At 30.8% G+C, this 21469-nt stretch overlaps 1 protein-coding gene across 1 annotated transcript; it reads right to left on the bottom strand.

Moving 5' to 3' along the window:
* On the bottom strand, positions 1131–17072 carry LOC109346152. Its single transcript, XM_019585555.1, has 24 exons — positions 16726–17072; positions 7607–7824; positions 6916–7021; positions 6719–6820; positions 6460–6519; positions 6276–6354; positions 6002–6149; positions 5654–5777; positions 5371–5551; positions 5225–5242; positions 4857–5022; positions 4544–4646; positions 4299–4394; positions 4155–4207; positions 3946–4069; positions 3391–3453; positions 3226–3285; positions 2980–3141; positions 2666–2739; positions 2496–2589; positions 2218–2354; positions 2050–2130; positions 1846–1951; positions 1131–1345 (listed from the first exon to the last, which is right to left on the bottom strand). The coding sequence occupies exons 1-24, from the start codon at positions 16897–16899 to the stop codon at positions 1274–1276; spliced, it is 2601 nt and encodes an 866-aa protein (XP_019441100.1). The 5' UTR covers positions 16900–17072; the 3' UTR covers positions 1131–1273.

Below are 21469 nucleotides of genomic sequence, written 5' to 3' on the forward strand. Positions count from 1 at the left end.
TAGAAGCAGGTTTGGAAGGATTGACAGCTATATCTATCATTTGACAGAAATTTTCAGGTGATAGCAATAATGGATGATTTAGTTATCAGAATAAAGTATACAGAATTTATCTCCTCAGTTTCTATCATATTAGGGGTGGATGTAAGTTAAGGATTACTTTGCAATTTCAAGTTTTAGGATTAAACTTGGCATCATGTAAAGTTGCAAATTCATTTGGAGAATAGTGAGAATGATGTTAGTTAGATATGATGGATATAGTGAACATCTTTTGTTCTCCTTAAGGATTGGGTGACCTTATAATGCTCTCCAAAAGATATGTTTTATGAATAGAGAAAATTGTATGATGATTTAGTTTCATGTTTGGTGCCCCTTCAATAAGTAAATAAATAAAGTTTCATGTCCTCTGGAAGTTTTGACACTGTTTATAATCAAATGGTAGTGGTAATCTTTGTGATGAAACAATATACTTAGACTAGCAAATAGTAACAAGCTTTCATATTTGTTATTTGATAGATGGCTAAAGATTTTCAAGTTTATTTATTATTTTATTTCTATTTTTTTATTTAGTCCCTATTTAATTTTGTAATTGTTGATATCTCATGTTTCCAAAATATTGTGTTGGAGACTAAAAGCACATGATTTTTTGTTATCTTTAGGTATTATCAATGAAAAAAAAGTTAAATTGGAGTAAACATAACCCTGTACATGGATCCAAAAAAACTTTTGAAGTTTATTTATTTATTTTTTCTTGAAGTTTTCATTAATGTTTAGAGGGCGAATTTCAATGCAATAGTAATGTTATTGCTTAGTGATTAATAGGTTACAGGTTTAATCTTAAAAACATGATTTCTACTTATGAGGTAAAATTGCGTATATCTACTATTCTCATATTGTACCAAGTGGAAGCCTAGTTCACAACACCACCTCTTTTTAGTTTTAATTTATATTTATTAGTTGGCAACTTAGTTTAGTGTACTTGAGTTAGATTTTACCACTTACACAAGTTCAGAGAATTGAAAAATGCTCTTTTGAGTAAAGACAAGTTCATAAGAAATTGATAAGACTAAATACATATAAAGCTCACCCCTTTTTAATAAAAATAATGTCACGAAACTAGCTGTTTTCCATTGTGAAGCAGCAATGAATCAAATTCAGGTTCTCTAATGAAGTAATGTACAAGAGATAAATAATGACAAAAGAGAAACTTTGGTATTATCAATGAGATACAAGACAACAGAATGTGTAATGCATATTCTCTCATGTGAAAGATAAATCAACATGCTGAGGGCCAGCTTTGATATGGATCAATGAAGGCAGTAACATTGCCAGGGCGTGAGAAAACCACCTACATTATACATTAAACCAATTATATACTTACTCCAATTTAACATATAAGCCACATATTGAATGAACTACCTTGTTAAATATGTACTTAAGAGTAAGCTAAATTTAAGCAACAGAAACTTTAGTATAGATAAACTTTGTTAAAAAATTTGGGTTGCTATTTTAGAAAATGTTAATTTGATGGTAAATTACATTATAGCAAACCAACCAGAAGTTTGTCTAGTAGTACAAGGTTCCACTGGACTCTCAGATAGACCAAAAAGTCTAAGGTTCAATTCATGAGAGCGATATTTATGGGTAGAGATAACTACTCACTTTGAAAGAAATTATTTCCTTCCATTGGTTGACGGGTACTCTTAATTATACAAAAACAATACATTTATAGCAAAGTTTGGGAATAAAATATTGATGCATTATTCCAATTTCCATGGCATGCCTAGTTAGTATAAAGTATCAAATTACTCCAAGATTGTAATAGTAGCTGTGTTATATATATACTACCTGATAAGTCCCAAGGGTGCGTGACTTAAAACCAGCAACACAGTAATCAAAATAGTATTCCCATGTTCTGATGAATTTTTCATTAAATCCAAGAGCCATAATTTCACTGACAAGCACAAACAGTAAAGTTTTCAATAATTAGTGTAAGTAGTAACTTAAATTTATTAATAAAGAGAGTAATTTTCAACCAAATTAATAACATACTTTTGCCTTTCCAAGAAGTTCTTTCTCCAACATCTAAGTGTTTGGTAGTAATGAATTCCTATGTTTTCAATGTGCTCTATGCTGCATTTAAGAATATTTAATTGAGTAAGATAGAAAAGTGAAGGGTATGCTTATTTGTGGAACTCAGCATTAACATATAACTTGTACCAAAGTCTTGATGTGGCTACCATAGCTGATGTTATCCTACTTAGACAAGGTAGGCAACCTCCCGGAAAAATATATTCCTTTATAAAATCCGAGCTGCGTCTGTACTCGTCGTATCGCTCATCAGGGATCGATGTGAACTATAGATGAAGATAACCATCGACAATAGTTAGCAGCAATTTAAATACAAAAAAGAATTACTTCTAGTGACAATTTTATTTACTAGTAGCATACCCTCTAGGAAGTTTTATAATCTTAACATTTGATAAATATTATAGTACCTGGAGAACAAGAAGGCCATCATTCGCCAATAGCGATTCGCAACAGCCGAAGAATTCATCCATATACTCATGGCCAACAGCTTCTATCATTTCACTGAAGTATGCTTATACATGTTATGCAATGTTAGAGATGTTGCTATTGTACATGATTCTAATGAAAAATTGCTCACCAAGATATAATCCTATCAAATTTGTATGTCTTCGGCAATTGGCGATAATCACACAGAAGAAATTTGATATGGTCCTGGAATCATGAATTAGTAACATTTATCACCAATCCGCTGAAGATATTTGATGTTCATATTTACATTGGACACAATCATAGATTGAATCATTCTTGCATAATGAAAAGAACTAGCATATGGCATGAACATAGTTACTACAGTTATTTTCTAAAAACAAACTTTCATATCAAGTTTACAAGGAATTATCAGTTTTTTATTAACAAATTCATGAAATCATAAAAAGTTAGTCTCCTTAATACCTGAAGTCCAGCATCTTTAACTCTTCTTTCTACAAGTTTCAACTGCTCCTTAGATAACGTGATACCCGTGTATTTGCAACCAGTTCGTTTGACAACTTCAATCGCTAAACTTCCCCATCCACAACCAATCTCGAGAATTTCATGTTTCTTATCTATTCTAGCCTTGATTTATTTATAGAAAAATCAAATTAGACCTTTTGTAGTATTACTAAAATAGTAGTGAATTAGCAATAAAAAGGCACTCACTTTTTCAATCAGAAGAGATATTTTTCTCATTTGTGATTCTTTCAAGTCTTCATCTTTATTCTATCAAATAATGTAACAAATAAACAAAAGAAAATGTTAATCAGTGCTGCTGAAGAATTTGAAGTAGAAATATGGACACAAGAATCATAAAGTAATTTCTCTTGCCTTAAATACTCCACATGAATATGTCATTGTTTCATCCAAGAAAAGAGCAAAGAGTTCATTGCTCTAGAAACAGAAAAAAGTATAATTGTAAGATTATGATGATTTAATGTCAGAACTAAAAGTATCATGGAAGGAAAAGAAATTGAAGATTGACAAAAGCAATGTCGGATTTCCAACTAGTTAGTTTCTATTCTAGTTTTGTCAAGGAAAAAGAATGATCCAAACCTTACGAATATGTACCTCAAGTTGTTCATTTTTGCAGTAGATGTATTAACAATGTAGGCTTAATGTATGCTACATAGTTATTGGAAGATATTTCCAAATTCCAATTCTTAGCATCTTAATTATTCCTTCAAGTGATATAATAATAATACAAAACACACATTTTCGGAACAAATCCGGGCTTCAAATTCAATCTTGGACTATCTGTTTAGCTAAAGCATTATTAGTTATATGCTGACACAAATTTCAGTGATGGGTATAACATGCATTTGCTGCAACTTGTTCATTGAACAATGCTTTGTCTAGAAAGTTTTGTTGTTAATGATCTCATACCAGATCGTAATGCCTAGAGATGTTCCTGCGAGTCTGTGTGAGAGTATTTTTTCTTGAAATATGCTCAATGAAGAACTTTGCAGATGCTAAACCAGCTGTAAAGAAAACCGGTGTCCACCAACCCCTATAGACATACAAATGAATAAAAGTTCGATATTTGAACACAAATAGTACTTAAATGTAAGTTTCAGTTCATCATATCAGTTTACCTATTCTTCGATTTTGAATTGGATGCATTTGAATCTCTGTTAGCTATAAGAATCTGCAGCAAAAAACCGAGGTACATGGAAGTAAAGAGTAAAGTCCAAAAAAAAAAAAACCATTATGTGTAAGATTCAGATAATCATACTTACCAAAAAGAAATTCAAAAGACCTGCATCTTTATCAACAAATGTAAAGTCTCCATTTATATAAGCATCTGCAAGGCCTAAATCGGCTTGTGTCATAACCTGACTAACACAAAAAAATTTGAAGTTTTATTTTCTTGCCAACTGCTTAATTTTGGAACTGAATTGACAAAATAAGCATTGTTGTCGCTTCTAAAGCTAGAATGACTTGAACAAGAATCCTCGTTTATACGAAATTTGAAAGCACTTACCTTCCAATAAAATTGTGGATTATGGACTCTCAAAACACTCTTTAGAATGCTCTTTTTCTCAGTTCCTTCAAAGGTAAACATTGTTCCTCCCTCCTCCAATAACCTGCAACACCTCAAATCAAGATGTACTATTGACTCAGTAGCTTCTAACATGTCTACATGATACTTATTATATGGGCATTACCAACTTGATAGAGTAAAAGAGGCTTTTATGATTCAAATACTCTTAGATAAGATCCTTCTTAAACATTTATCATACTGATCCAACTCGTGACAAATTAAGGTTATATATTAAGCACAGTAGTGAACTCACATTAAACAACCAGTAGAGATATAGGAACTCAGGAATCGAGTCACAAAAAGGCGTGCTCCGAGTTCCTTCCAAGAATGTACCATATGTTTTGGGTTGGTCTGAAGGGAACAACATTTTCCAAGAATGCCATGTGCTGTAATCATGCCAGCCTGGAAACTCAATCTTGCTGTTCAGTTTTCTTGCTATCTTTCAACAAGGTTGATGAAATTTTGCTAAATGTTTCCTCTCGAGGAAATGAAAATTTCAAATTTATGCTGGAAATTTTCTAAAGAAAGAAAAAGTAGCATGATTGTAACAAATACAATAATAAAATCTTAATTTTCAGTTGAAAGTATCATTCCCTTTTTATATGTTCAGATTACAAATACAATAATGAAATCCATAACCTGAAAAACACAATATATGTTCAGATTATAGGTTATTATTTTATCTATTGGTTATTTAATGAACTAGCCGTGACATAATTCTTACAAGTTATCTAGTATTCATGCCAAAACAATAAGCAGGAATGTACCTTGGTAGGCCCCAGAAAACCATATTTTTCTTTTCCCTTGAATATGATCTAGCTCATATGAAGCTTTCATTGCAGCAACTGATGGGAATGGATGGCCAGTTGACCACTTAAGCGAGGTATTTTCGGGTATACGATCCGGATTCAGAGTTACAAGAAAGGGCAGACTTGTTTCTTCAATATTCTGCATATTTAGAACAAAGATTGAGTAACATCTTTATCCATTACTCACATTAGTTAGAAGAATAAGTCTAATAGAACTCACTTATGTGGAAATGTTACTAACCTGAAGAACATTAAGCCAGTATGTCACACACACTTTCTTGTTGTTGCTTCCAAGGAAATTCCATGCACTCCATGCTGCTGGGTTTTTGGGCATGAAATTTTTGTCACGATGAAGAAAAACATTACTGCCATTAATATACATGAATACATCAATGCATGTCCCTATCTAAAAGTGTCTAGGCTTATTATATTAAAACCATGTATGTCCAGAACATTGACTTATCAAAGATCATCCGATGTCAACTCCGAGTACATAAATGATAAAACAGATAATTTAATACGCGAATGTGATTGCTTTGAATGTAGCCACTATAAACTGTATTATCTTTTCTATTAGGATGGATTTAACCTGTACACATATTGAAAGGCACCAAGAATTCTTCGCTCATCCTGTGTTGCTTCATCTCCTAATATTCGTAAAGCATTGGGTGCATGTACTGCCATTATGCATCCATCATATATTTCTTGAGAGCCATCTTTACAGTTCACAACACATCCTGCAAAAAAGATTTCTACCCTAGTAACTATAATAGCTATGGAATGGTCAAGGTTAGTTAATCATATTGAGTTCATCTTCCTTTCCAAAGAGGGAGAGTAACAATGGAATGGATTAATTTTCTCACCATTTTCAGCTGTTGAAACCAGGTTGACCTCACAATTAACTATTATTTGACAACCATTACTCACAAGCTCTTCTTTGACCTGATTTTTGTAACAAATGATCACAAACTTAGTTTATAGCTTAAGCTGAAAGGTCTCTGCTATAAGTGGCACTTAAAGCTTCAAATCATAACTATTGATTAGCACCTTCTTAACATAATTTTGTGAGCGCCATTTGACAGTTAGCCACTGTGGTCTACCAAAGAGCTGCATAGAGGACCAAGTGAATCAAATCAATACAACAACAATCAAGCCTTTATCCCACTAGGTGGGGTCGGCTACATGGATCGAACGACGCCATAATGCTTTATCATAAATAATGTTCATTGACGAAAATGTTTGGATATAAGAACTAGATCATTCATCACAATATAAATCTGAAAAAAGGAGTAAGTTGTCTTAGTACCTGAAGTAGATGGTGATTGCGACAAAACAAGAGGACAGAATAAGCAGAAAAGCTCATAACTCCTTCAGATGGGCAAGGCCAAATAGAACCACAAATAGGAATCTACATGTACTTAATGTCATAAATATAAAACAAGCAAAGCAATGGCATTTATAGGAAATACAGAAAACATCAGTCTAAGATGTAATTAAACTCACAAGATAGGCTTTCTGAAATAATTCTGAATAGCCTCTTGTCTTGATGAATTGCTCTAGAGACTCCTTGCCGTCGATGTCCGGGTTATTCTCCAGCACATCGAGATAGCTGCATTGCAAAATGGGGAAACAGAAAACCAACTAATTTATCAGGGTTCAGTCATTCAAGAAGAAAACTACACCACACTACCAATTAGTATTCTTCTCATATTTTCAACTTTATGCAGTTTAATTCAAATTATGCATGCAATGAGGTGAACTATGGATAATATTATCTTCAAAGCCAATAATTAGGAGGATACCTATTGTTTCACATAATGTGTAACTCTTTAAAAAGCACCATCCAATTTGGTGATGTTCATATGATTTATTATGCACTCTGTACTTTAAAGTATAGAAACAGCCTATCCGCTTGCTGGGTTAAGGCTGTATACATTTACCCTCCCCAAACCCCACTAAAGGTTTGTTTGTAAATTGGATGTTGGAGGAGAAGGAAAGGAAAGGGAAGGCTTGAGAGTCATCTCACAAATATATTTCATGGCTCTCAAGCCTTCCTTTTCCCTTCATTCACCTCCAAAATTCAACTCCCAAACTAACTAACTCTAAGTGAGAGGTTTGTGTCCTAGACCTCCTTTTTTTTTTGTTCTTTGAAATATTTAAACAAATAAAAGTAAAGGCATAGGTAAAAACATGCCTTATAACATCATCTTTGAACTTGATAATTTCCCTAATCATTTGCCAGAAGTAAGGATTGAGTGCATTGCTCTTCTGTGCAAACAAGCTAGATAAACCATTTGGGCTACCCCATTCGACACCTTGGCCTTTGTCTAGGCTGACAGAAAAAGACATGTTTGATAATTCCATATCAACTCCAAGACTCTCAAAGAACTCCATCATATTGGGATAGGTGACCTGTTCAATAACCATGTTACATTGTAAACAACCTCGCAATAGCATTGCTGTGATCACTTAAGTGTTACAAAATCAATCAGTTTCAATGTTAGTTCTATACTTTGAAGAATGAACAATGCTACATATATACTCAACTGCATAATTAAATTCAAATGTAGACTGATATATAGTCATGCCTATACAACTTGTGATTAAAGTACCATTATATTCCATCTAGACCAATGCAACATTTATACATTATTTCCATACTAAAAAAAGTCACCACCTTTTTTGCACAACTGATTACCTTTCAAAACCTGTCTACTTGAATACATAGTCTGTACTAAGCCATGATAAAAGGTGAAAGTTGTGTTAGACAGTCGACAACCAACATAAAACTTTGTTATCGAATCTCTATGGTATGGATCAACTACGATATGATAATACTAAATTCATAAAGGAAGAGTGTGACCAAGAAAAACTATAAAGAAATGATAAAGAAAGATGATTTATGATAAAACATTTATGACATCGTTCAATTCATGTAGTCAACCTTAACCCTGGACAAAGGTTTGATTATTATTAGGAGCAAATATATAATGGGAAAAAGATATACACACCGACGGTGTAAAGGTTTTTTATACTGTCACTACATCATCCACCATTGTTTTTTTAGTTATTATTGACTTTTAAATAAATGTATTACAAATGAATAATGACGATGCACTGACTGTGTATAAACCTTTACACTGTCAGTGCATACATTTTAAACTCATATATAATTAGTTAAAAAAATGTATTTTAATTAAAAATTTAATAATTAAATATATTTTTTTGGATTAAAAATAACACATACTTACTCACTCTATTGTTAGTGTAGAGTCTTTGATTTTCAATTAAATAAGAAAGACAGTTGTTACATGCTAGTCCTCGTTTAATTTGTTAATGGACCACAGGCGCATGATGACTGGAGTTATGCTTAGTCAACTATCTTCACAAGGAGTTGAAGGACCATATGTGGGTCCCACAGAACAACTTTGGTCAACATCTTTGTATTTTTCTTCCTTACATTTTCCAAATATATTTTTTCCTTTCTAAGTGCATAATAAATTAAGTTAAGGGAAGGTATCTCCCATAAGTTTTTAACTTACTCCACATTCTAGTCATTAATTATAGGACAATCTAATAGTTTGTATTAATGAATAGATGTAAATCATTAAATTTTTATAAAATTAATTGTCAGAATGAAAAAATTAACTTAAAAGATGCACTTCTGGAATAAATAGATTCTCACTCTTATATTAATATCAACTCATACACTTTTAAGTTTTCAGTAAAGTATTATTATAAGTTTGTGGTAAAATTGGAATTACTTAAGAAAGAAAAGTTCTAACTATTTTTTATTTTTATTTGGAGAGTGTCACCATCAATCAACTAAGAACATCCTCCACGTGATTTTATTGGGAGAATGGCGGCAAATTAACTGAGGTGTAGTTTGACTCTTTTATTACGAAAGTAGTGTAACTTTTTTACTTATTACGAAACTAGTGTAAATTTTGTGAAATTGTCAACTTGGAAGGAGTTTTTCCTTTTTTTTTACCTGCTTCTACACAAATCGTCAACAAGATAGGCGTTTTATTTTTTTAATGAATTTGTACTGAAATCGTCACACTGCCATTGGAGGTTTTGCTTTTTTTTTTTTTTTAACTTTTAAAAAGAAAATCGCCAGTGAGGTTGGAGTTTTAGGATTTATTGTTTTTAAATAGTAAAATCGTATTTGGGGATGGAGTTTCTAGTTCTTTTCCTTTTCCTTTTATTTAAGCCGCATCACTTTTCACCTAAAATCACAAATTGTAAAACTTATTCTTGAATTGCTCTCTTTCTCTCTGTTGTTCAACTTGAAACCCAGTGTTATATTATTCATTTTGAGGTATTCACTTCTTGCTTGTAGTTAGTATTAACACTTTGATATATTATATTTTATGTTATTGCTTTTTACTTTGTTATATGTAGTTGTTAATTTTTAATTTTTTATAATATTCTTATTTTGTTAAATTGTATATGGCTATTTTAAGAGATATTGTTAGTAACTTTAGTGATGAAGAAGACATTGAAATATTTAGTGATGAGGAGGATGTAGAATTGGACGTTGGTTCATCTTGTAGGATGACATATAATACTCCATCATCATTTTTTCGCAACACAAATTCGGAAGTTGGTCGTGATTTTGGTCATACAACTGGTTTAATGAACAATAGTAACAATGAGTTGTTTGTTGGGATGCAATTTGAATCTAAAGAAGCCACAATAAATGCTATTAGAGAATTTCATATTAAAAACTCATTTGATTATGTTGTCGATGAGTCTAGACCAGATAGATATGTTGGGAAATGTACACATTTTGGTGCCGGTTGTGATTGGCGAATTCGTGCTTCTTTTAATGTTAAGCGCGACATTTGAGAGATTAAAAAAATTAATGGAACACACAGTTGTGTATCTATGTTGGTTTCTCAAGATCACAGCAAGTTAAATTCATCATTCATTGTAGACCTTATTGTTAATTTAGTATCTGCATATCCAAGTATACCAGTTAAGGCATTGGTAAAGGAGGTTGTTAGTCGATTTGGTTATACACTGACATATAGAAAGGCGTGGACGGCAAAACAAATGGCATTGGCCAAAATTTATGGTGATTGGGAAGGATCATACAATGAGTTACCACGTTGGATGAATGTTCTACAATATTTTTCTCCCGGTACGATTGTGAAATATCAAGCACATGAGCGTATTTCACATGGCATGGAAGACCGTACTCGATTTATTTTGGATAGAGTATTTTGGGCTTTCAAACCATGCATTGATGGGTTTGCATATTGCAAACCAATTATACAAGTTGATGGAACATTTTTAACTGGGAAATATACTTGAACGTTGCTTATAGCGAGTTCACAAGATGGAAATAGACGGGTATTTCCAATTGCCTTTGCCATTGTTGAAGGAGAGACGAAAGAAGCTTGGGAGTGATTCTTTTACAATCTGAAGACTTATGTTACCCCTCAACCAAACCTATGTATCATATCAGATAGGGGGACATGTTTATTAGCTGCACTCCGAAGAAGCGAGGTGATAGGATGGTCTAGTGAACAATCAGTTTTTTGTATTCGTCATCTTGCTAGTAATTTCAATAAAGAATTCCGAGATTCGGATCTTAAAGGCAAAGTTGTACAAATGGGTATGTATTAATTTTATTTGAAATTTTTAAAGAAAATTATCATGTGGATTGATATAATTTTATATTTAATTTGTAGGTTATGAGTTGATGCGACCACAATTTGAGCAGATGCTGAATTTGTTGCGACAAAAAAATCCAAGGGCTGGTGCATGGTTGGACCAGATTCCCAAAGAAAAGTGGAGTCAAGCATACGACGAAGGTAGACGTTTTGGCCATATGACCACGAATCTTGCAGAATGCATTAATGATGTTCTGAAAGGATCTAGAGCTCTTTCTATCACAGCCCTAGTGAGAGCAACATACTACAGGCTGAATGAATGGTTCATTCAACATCGGAATGAAGCTTCTAACATGATTAGGGCAGGACATATATATTTTGAAGAGCTGACAAAAGTGATTAAAGAAAACCAGCGACAATCTACTTGTCAACTAGTTCGTACTTTTTCACGGGAGACAGGAGTCTCTGAGGTTGAAGTTGTATCTAGATCTGGTGGTTGCCAAGTAAGGCTTTACACTGTTAAACTGGCCAACAGGTGGTGTGATTATGGGGAATTTCAATCATTGAGATTGCCATGTTCTCATGCAATCGCAACATGCGTTTCATTGGCTTTAGATTGTGGCCAATTTATCTCACCAATTTACCGGCTGGATAATCTTCTTAACGTATATCGATGTGAGTTTTAACCGATTGGCAATGAAGAATATTGGCTCCCTTATTCAGGTCCAATATTCATTCCCAATCCTCTTATACGAAGGAAAAGAAGTGGAAGACCGAAGACTACACGCATCCATAATGAGATGGATGAAGTTCAAGTTCAACAAATTAAAAAATGTGGATGGTGTAGAAGTGAGGGACATAATAGGAAAACATGTCCATTACGATCTAGAGAACTTGGTGAGAGTTCTACACAACCTTACAATAATGATTAGTTTTTTTTGTAATATTTATTTTTATGATGCGATTATATTAATATTAAAATGTGAATTACTTTATTTTTATGTCACTAAGATGAGTGTGAATTATATGTAATATACTACAACATATATAAAGTATAACATATATAAAGTATAACTCTAACATACTATATAACACATATATAATATAACTATAACATATATATACACTATAAGTTGGTGAGTCCGTGACTCAATTAGTGAGTGACTTGTCAGAGATTCTTTGACTCAAAAATATTGAAGGCCTAGTAATAACAATGCAGAGAAAAGTGATTGAATGACTTGGCATAGATTCAAAATCAAAATTGTTCAATCCTTTTAGTAATATTGCAGTGATTGAATGACATTGCATTGCACAGTTACATATTTTTTCTTCATTCTTTCAGTAATTATTTGAGTGATTCTTTGCTTGAGTGAATGTAGACAAAAAAAAGTAACTTACAATGCTAGATATTACAGTGATATAGTGCAGTGATTCCCTGCATAAAGTAACGTCCAAGTCTCATTGAAAGAATACTGGCAAGTCTCATTGGTTTTATATGAAATTGTTTTAAAATTTAAATGAATTGAATGGAATAAAATTGAAATGAATTGAATGGAAAGAATACTGGCAAATTTGAATGGAAAGAATAACGTGCAAGTCTCAATGAAAGAATTTAACGTGGAAGTCTCATTATAATTTGATAAGAAAATCGTCATTCATAGAGACGATTTATGTCTAAGAGGATTAAAAAAATTCATGCGAAAATCGTCATTGGCAAAGACGATTTGTGTACGAATTATTTGTGTATATTAAAATCGTCATTCCCAAAGGCGATTTGTGTTGAATTTTTTTAAAAAATAAATCAAAGTAAAATCGTCATTGCCAAAGACGATTTGTGTATATTTTCAAAATAGAGTAAACCTAAAACGACAATATTTTTTATATTTCAAAACAGAGTAAACGAAAACCTAAACCTAAAACCACACAATCACTATAAATATATCCATACCAATGACTTCACAATTCACACTTTCTTCCCAATTCACACTTTCTTCACAAATCACACTTTCTTCAAAATTCAGAGTTCATAATTCACACTTTCTTATTTCTTATGGAGTATCTTAATCCAGGTCCAATTGACACTTTCCTACTTACAATGCAAAATAATCATATCTCAAACAATGTTTGGAACGACACTGAATGTGTTTTTCGACTTAGATCTTGTTTCTGGCAATCACTACCTTCTGAACCAGTGTTGCAAGTTATCCGAGACACTGCTTTTGGTAACTTGTTGACACTTTGACCAGTAGAAATCAACAATCATTTGTTATTAGCATTGATTGAGAGATGGAGACCGAAAACACATACTTTCCACTTTCCATGTGGAGAGGCCACCGTCACTCTTGAGGATGTGGCTTACCAACTTGGCATTCCAGATAGAAGGAGAAGTTGTTACCGGATTGACAACTATGGATTGGGAAGCACTTTATTTCCGGTTATTGGGTGTCATTCCAGTAGGTAATGAATTAATGGGGCAGAGGGTCAAACTTACTTGGCTGGAGAGGACATTTCGTGATCTCCCTGAGAATGCTAATGAAGTTGTTATTGAACAACACGCTACAGCATTTATTCTGAGAATGATCGGAGGATTTCTCATGCCAGATACATCAGGTAACCGAGTCCACCTTATGTATCTTCCCTTGCTTGAGGACTTAAAGGAGACATTCCAATACAGTTGGGGCTCAACTGTATTGGCTTGTCTTTATCGAGGACTATGTCGTGCAGCAATAATTAGTGATCAAAAAGAGATTGGAGGATGTCTACTACTCCTTCTATCATAGGCATATGATCGCATTGAAAATCTTGCCCCAAGATTGCGTGACCCAACACCTTATTTTCCATTGGTAAAAATGTATATATTAATTTTATGATTACACGTAAAATTTTAATTAATAAAATTGATTCATATTTTTGTAGGCAAATAACAATGATTAATAATAATAGGTGGTCACAACATTTGATCACTACCAACATCCCTGGACATGCTGTTAATATCATACGTGCAATGTTTGACCGTATGCGCGTTGATGAGGTATATTTATATTTGTATATTTGTATGTACGAATAATAAGCCAAACTTTCATTTTATTTCTATATTTTTTATGTTAACTTTTTTATTAACATTTTTATCAGTTTCGGTGGATGCCATATTCCCAACTGCCATTCCTCCCAAACATCTCGGAAAAAAGCCGATCACGTGTGCCACTAATCTGTTTTGCAATTGTAGAATGGCACCCTACTGATCGGGTTATGAGGCAATTTGGTTTTGGTCAACTAATTCCACAAGATCCAGTGAATTGTGAAAAACTTTACAAAGTTGACTTACGTGGCAAAACTGATTATGACTGGCCACATAAGCATCGTTGCTGGATTCAAATATGGAATAGTTGGGATAACTATGTGGTCGACGGTTTACCCGCAAATAACATGCCTTTGAACCACTACTCTGAGTATATGCAGTGGTACTTAAAAAAGACTAGAAGATACATATCTAGAGATGGAGGATGGAAATATAACTTTTTTTATAAATTAAACTTTCTCTTTAATCAATTTATATACTACTAATTTTCTATAAACTTTTCAGTACACCTTTGCAAAAAGAATTTGTGATCAGAGTCGTCTTCACTTATAAATCCCACACAATCTTTATGTGATTTCTTCTCATCTGGCCGTGAAATGATGGGAGCATTGGCTGAACTATACCCCAATGCATACTCTACCCACATTGATGAAGCTCCCCATACTCATCATTATAATATACCGGAAACTGAGTCTCCGCAATGAACTAAAGTGGATACTCATTCTCAAACACAAACTTCTTCAGTTACTCCTCAACAACAACAGCAACAATCGTATGGTTTTGGAAATTTTAATTATTCATCGAGCTATTTCTCATCAGCTTCTCAAATGCCACTACCATCAATGTTTGCTACTACTTCATCTACACCATTCTCGGCATATGATTCTCAACAATATTATCGTCCTACTATGCCGTCCACAAACATTTTTGCAATGCAAAATAATGATGATGAAGTTCTGGTTGAGGATGTTGATGAAGATGAGGATGATGAGGATGAGGAGGAGCCACAATTGGCTACACGTGGTAGAGGGAGAATCCCGTAGCGGGCTGAACAACAATTAAGAGTTCAACCGCCAAGAAGGAGAAAACCACCTCCATATGAGACTTCATGACATAGACGTCATTAAGGTTTAATAGGATTTAATGTATTAAAATTTTAATATTGTAATATTTTGTTGCTATTATTGTTGCAATAAACTGTGATTGGGATAAATTTATATATCAACAACAAACTCCTTTGTGATATCAGATTTTGGTATATAAAATTAATCAAGAAAAAAAAACAACAAACTCCATCCAGAGACATGATTTTGGTTTAAAAAACAATAATCCCTAAGATTCCAACCTCACTGGCGATTTTCTTTTTAAACATTAAAAAAAAAAAACCTCCGACGGCTGTGACGATTTCAGTACAAATTCATTAAAAAAATAAAACGCCTATCTTTTGTTGACGATTTGTGTAGAAGCAGGTAAAAAAAAAAGGAAAAACTCCTTCCAAGTTGACGATTTCACAAATTTTACACTAGTTTCGTAATAAGTAAAAAAGTTACACTACTTTAATAATAAAAGAGTCAAACTACACCTACTCAGTTAATTTGCCGGAGAATGGCACCACCAATCAACTAAGAACATCCTCCACGTGATTTTCAGTTATTATTAGTAAGTTTAATAATTTATTTTATATTCGTTTACAGTTTTTAATAATTTAAGTGATTCAAGTAAAAAATCATTTTAATGTACAATTCTAATATATACCAAACATTAAAATATATAAATTATATAATTTAATATAAATATTATATCAAAATAAGATGAAATTAATTAATACAGAGCTATAATCAAACCTTTATATTATTAGATAAGATGATTTAAGATGCCATAATTAGATATGTTAACAGGAAAATGATTTTGATCTATTTGCACTAACTTCACACTCAAGAGAATAAATTTCATGATCCCTATCAAAATAATAGTAAAAGACTTCTAAAATTTTAAACAAAATAAATTTCCCCACCCCTCATCATAGACCAAGCCCATACCTCTCTTAGTTGTCCCATTCCTGTATTAATTCAGCAAAATGAATTCAATTCTCAATCCATCATTTTACTTATCTTGTTCTAAATTCACATTGTTTGGAACCAATAAGATATTCGTCTAGTCTAGTGATATAAGACCTTACTTAATCATCAAATAGTTTAAAAGATTAAAAATTTAATTATCATGAGCGACACTTATTTTATTGAGATAAAAGCGTGAATATAATTCCCATTTTACTAATTCTCACCTTAGTTTGTGTGATAACACTCACATGAGAATTTGAAAGGAATAATCTCTCGTAGATATCTTATACAAAAATGGATAATTTTATTTTCTTTGGAACACAAGTTAAAGAGAAAAGTATTGACAACTTACAAGGAAATTGGAAACATACAAATCAATGAAGCAAAGCATTGAAACAATGAAGCAAAGCATTGACACAATGAAGCAAAGTTTACAACTAAGCAAAATCCCCATCTAGCATTGAAACAATGAAGCAAAACAACAAAAAGATAAAACAAGAATCAAGAGCAACATAGAATGAAAAAAAAAAAGCAATTATAATTTTATACTTACCCTATTGAAAACCATGAAACCAAGGTCCAAATCAACTCCATCAACATTCACAGTCTTAGCATGTCCTCCCAAATAATCCTCCTTCTCATATAGTACCACATTTACTCCTCCTTTTGCCAAAATATAAGCAGAAATTAATCCACTTATTCCAGCACCAACCACTGCCACTCTCATTTTTATACCTTATACTATGCAATATAGAACCCAAAATACTGTATAACTCTTTCTCCTCTCTTGTGCAGTAAATGTATATGCAAACACAAACACCTAAAACCCTTTAAAAATGAGGGTATTAATTAGAAATGGATACGTGAAACTCAATGGTCCACATAGTAGTGAGAAATGAAAGGAGGGGAATTTAGGAAGTTGCAAGTGGTTGGAGCTTAAATAGGGAAAAAAACCAAAATGATGATCTTAACTATGAATATCTTTTATACTTTATAACATTAATCATTTTCTTAAATAGGAAAAAAACTATAAGGATAATTTTGTTCATGCAACAATTGGCGTTATCTTTGAAAAAACCATAACCAAAATGTCTTTCTCTTAGTTGGAGTTTCTTATAATATTGTCAAAGTTGAATTAAGAGGTATAATAAAGAATGCATATAAGTTAGACATTCACTGAATTGACAATTAAATATCACTTCACACTAAGTAACTGGAAAAGTGCTATTCAAGAGAGTTAAGAGTACTAAGAGACTTGTTCAATCATCATCTGTGTATAAGAGTGTTATATCTCCTTGTTTAAGTCTAGAAACCCAATAATATTTCATATAAAAAAGAATTTTTTTTCTAATTCAATAGTGTAGCTTATAAGAGCATCCATAATATCAAACAACATATTCATTTTTATTTGGATTTCACATATTATTTTACAATTTTTTATGTAATAACAACAATATTTAATTTTTCTCACGATGACAAACATTATTCTTATTTGAGTCTCACAAAATCTACCATTTTCCCACAAAATCTACATCTCTCATCCATTTCTTTTGGTTAAGAACAATCAAAGATTGTTCTTATATAAGAACAAAAGTAAGAAAATAAAAACGACAACAAAGTAAAAATATTCTTATTCTGTTAAGAACAATCACTATGCTTAATATAAGGTTTTAAACTCTCAGTTCCTACATTACAAATTCAAATTTCTAACCAACAATATATTGGTCTAGTGGAGTAAGGTCCTGCTATATCTCCATGATAACTAAAATGTCAATAATTTAATTCTTAAAAACAACACTTATTGGAAATAGTTACGCACCCCGAAAAAGATTAATTTTTCTTACCCGTGAGGAGATACTCTTTATATAGTATAAAAAAAACTCAAATTTGTAAGTAACTTGTAAATTAATCATGCCAACATAACCTTAATCCACCGCTGGCATATTCTACTGTTTGCATTCATTGAAAGAGTTATCTGATACTTTTAATTCTTTTAAGACGCTTTTCTGTTTTTTTCCAAAAATTCTTTTAACAAAAGTTTTTTGTTAGACATTTAATTTTAACATTTTACAAATTTGTTCATGCTTCTCTATTGCCCATAACGCTCCTTATTTTTGGACTCAGTTTTTGTGTTAAACGAATTTTCAATTTGCAATAAATAAATAAAAAGGGAAATGAAAATGATCAATCTAATAATATCTGATATGGACTTTAATGTTGATCAACTAGTTTGTCCTCGTACAAAAATCAGAGAACACAGCAACAGCCAACAGTACACTTTTTTTTAGAAAAAATAAGGAAGTTACGTGCAAAATTTGTTTTTTTATATTTTCTTACACATTCTCTTGTATCATAATAAAATAATAAATTACACACCCCTAAATTTTAGTAAAATTATATAAATCACCTCTCACCTTTCTACATTTACACAAACTTCCTATTTTTATACTTTTATTACACTGTCTATCCCTGCATGAGAAATAAGTGTATTCTTTTAAACAAAAAATATGATAAATGCAATTAAGTTAAACAAAACATAGTATATTGTATAGACAATTCCAAATAATATACAAACCAATGTATCTTTATTATTTTTTGTTACAAAATACATCAACAATACTAAAGAAATATTATTTAGATCGCTCTTATACTATATCATAATGAACAAAAAAAATAACGAGGTATTGACTCATATATTATTTGGACTTATCACCACAATATATTATATTTTGTTTAACTAAATTGGATTTATCACATTTTTTGTTTAAAAAATTTCACTTATTTTTCGTATAGGGGTGGTAATTTAGGGGTTTGTATATGTGTAAAAAATTGAGAAGTGATTTATGTAATTCACTAAAACTCAAGGGTGACAGCGTAATTTACTCTAATAAAAATAATAAATACAATAAAATAATAGTTTATTTATTAATGATTAATTTTTATATGATATGACATATAAGTATTTCTTATAAATAGAATGATTTTTACGAGTATTTAATAAAAAATTATTCACAAATATGCGAATGACAACATGTCACTTAATTTGTACTTTTTCCATTTTCTAACGTGGCACATAATAATTTACGATGTAAGTTGTATTTGGATTAATTATGAATGATAAATCATATTTCAATAATTAACTATATACATATTTGAGTATTGTTTTAGAGATTATAATAATAGATTCTTCTTATGTTTGTAAAATAATGAATTTTGTGTAAAATGATCACTTTTATATGATAAATAAAATTTAAAAATATGAATTTGTTTATATACATTAATAATATTTGTAGGGTAAATACTCAACATGATATTTGATTTCAAACTTGTCCAATAAATATTTTAAATAAACTCGATCATTTTAGCATATGTAAAAACAATTTTTATCATAAAAATAATTAGATCATAAATTTAATCAAATTGGAATGTAACATTAATTTCCTTATTTTATTAAGTGCTTAGTTTTTAATTTATGATGAGACATCAAGATATTCTGATACTGTTCTTAATACTGTACCGGTCATCAAACCGGTTAAGATACTGGTAAAGTCGTATAGCGGTTCAACCGGTGGTTCACTAATTAAATCGCATAATGGTGAAATTATATATGAAAATATAATATATTATTATTAATGTTGAAAAATCAATATTTTTTTCAATTTTATTAAAAAATTAATTTTAAATAAAAACCGGCCGATATGACTGGTACAGTTCAATTGAAACCGGATAGTATGATAGGTTTTAACCTATATAATTGCATGACCGATATAATTAATGTATCGTACCAGTATTAAGATCGCTTCACCGGTTGAACAAGCCCAACATGAATTGGTTTTTATAACAATGGGTTCTGGTTCATACAACATAGGTTTTTATTAAGTGTTTAATATCATATACATATATTTTCTTTTTTATTACAAGCCAACAAATAAATTTAAAATTTAATTAAAATTATGAGGTTTTTTCCTCCCAAGATAATATTGTATCAGTTTTCTAAAATAAATTAGCAGTGTACCCATGCACTTGTACGGGTCGCTTCTTTGTTTATGCATAATGCAAATATAATATACATATATTTTATAATACCAATAAATCATGTATTGAAACATTATATTTCTCATTCAAATAGGTGCAATGTGATTATAGAAAATATTTGATTCTTAAATAACTCAATAAATAAAATTCAAATTGTATTGGATAATATCTCACCTCTATATTCTCTATATAAAATTATAAATATAAGGAGTTATTTTTGCATCATATTTTTTGTGATTACGTTTATAAGTATCATATAAAGTCATAAAGATTTTTTAGCATATCTCTTAAATGCTTATGTTTTATTGTAGATTAATGTTCATTGTGTATAAATAGTTTAGCTTTCAAATATTGTATAATTAAATGTTATTTATTTGATTATGTTTTAGCTAATAATCATTGTATGAAAATAACTCATAAATTAAAAACACACTAAGTTAGAATATGACAGATATTTTTTCTGATAAATTTAATCAAAATAATAAAAAGAGTCTAATAATTGATTTGTTATATTCATAATTAAAATACATATATTTTTCATGAATATATATATATATATTGTTATCTTTTAATTAAATATTTGATTATAGAAAATATTTGATTCTTAAATAACTCAATAAATAAAATTCAAATTGTATTGGATAATATCTCACCTCTATATTCTCTATATAAAATTATAAATATAAGGAGTTATTTTTGCATCATATTTTTTGTGATTACGTTTATAAGTATCATATAAAGTCATAAAGATTTTTTAGCATATCTTTAAATGCTTATGTTTTATTGTAGATTAATGTTCATTGTGAATAAGTATTTGAATACATTTTTAGCATTCAAATATTGTATAATTAAATGTTATTTATTTGATTATGTTTTAGCTAATAATCATTGTATGAAAATAACTCATAAATTAAAAACACACTAAGTTAGGATATGACAGATATTTTTTCTGATAAATTTAATCAAAATAATAAAAAGAGTCTAATAATTGATTTATTATATTACTAATTAAAATACATATATTTTTCATGAATATATACCATTGTTATCTTTTAATTAAATAATATAATGATAGTAACTAAATACATGTGACCCGTGCATTCGCATGGCTAAAAACACACATGTTACCCGTACATTCGCATTACTAAGAAAACACATATTACCTATGTATTCGCATAGTTAAAACGCACATATTACTCATACATTCATATTATTAAGAATATAAATCTTACTTGTGTATTTGCATGTTTAATCACATAAGA

This window comes from Lupinus angustifolius, chromosome LG04, assembly GCF_001865875.1.
Source record: "Lupinus angustifolius cultivar Tanjil chromosome LG04, LupAngTanjil_v1.0, whole genome shotgun sequence".
Taxonomy (NCBI): domain Eukaryota; kingdom Viridiplantae; phylum Streptophyta; class Magnoliopsida; order Fabales; family Fabaceae; genus Lupinus; species Lupinus angustifolius.

Excerpts from the sequence above, each read along its gene's own strand:
- LOC109346152 (XM_019585555.1), bottom strand. The coding sequence starts at position 16,899 with ATGAGAGTGGCAGTGGTTGGTGCTGGAATAAGTGGATTAATTTCTGCT. Across the intron at positions 7,022-7,606 it reads TTCAAAGATGATGTTATAAG|CTATCTCGATGTGCTGGAGA; the intron begins GCATGTTTTTAC and ends TTTGCAATGCAG. Across the intron at positions 1,952-2,049 it reads AACTTCTTGGAAAGGCAAAA|TGAAATTATGGCTCTTGGAT; the intron begins GTATGTTATTAA and ends TGTGCTTGTCAG.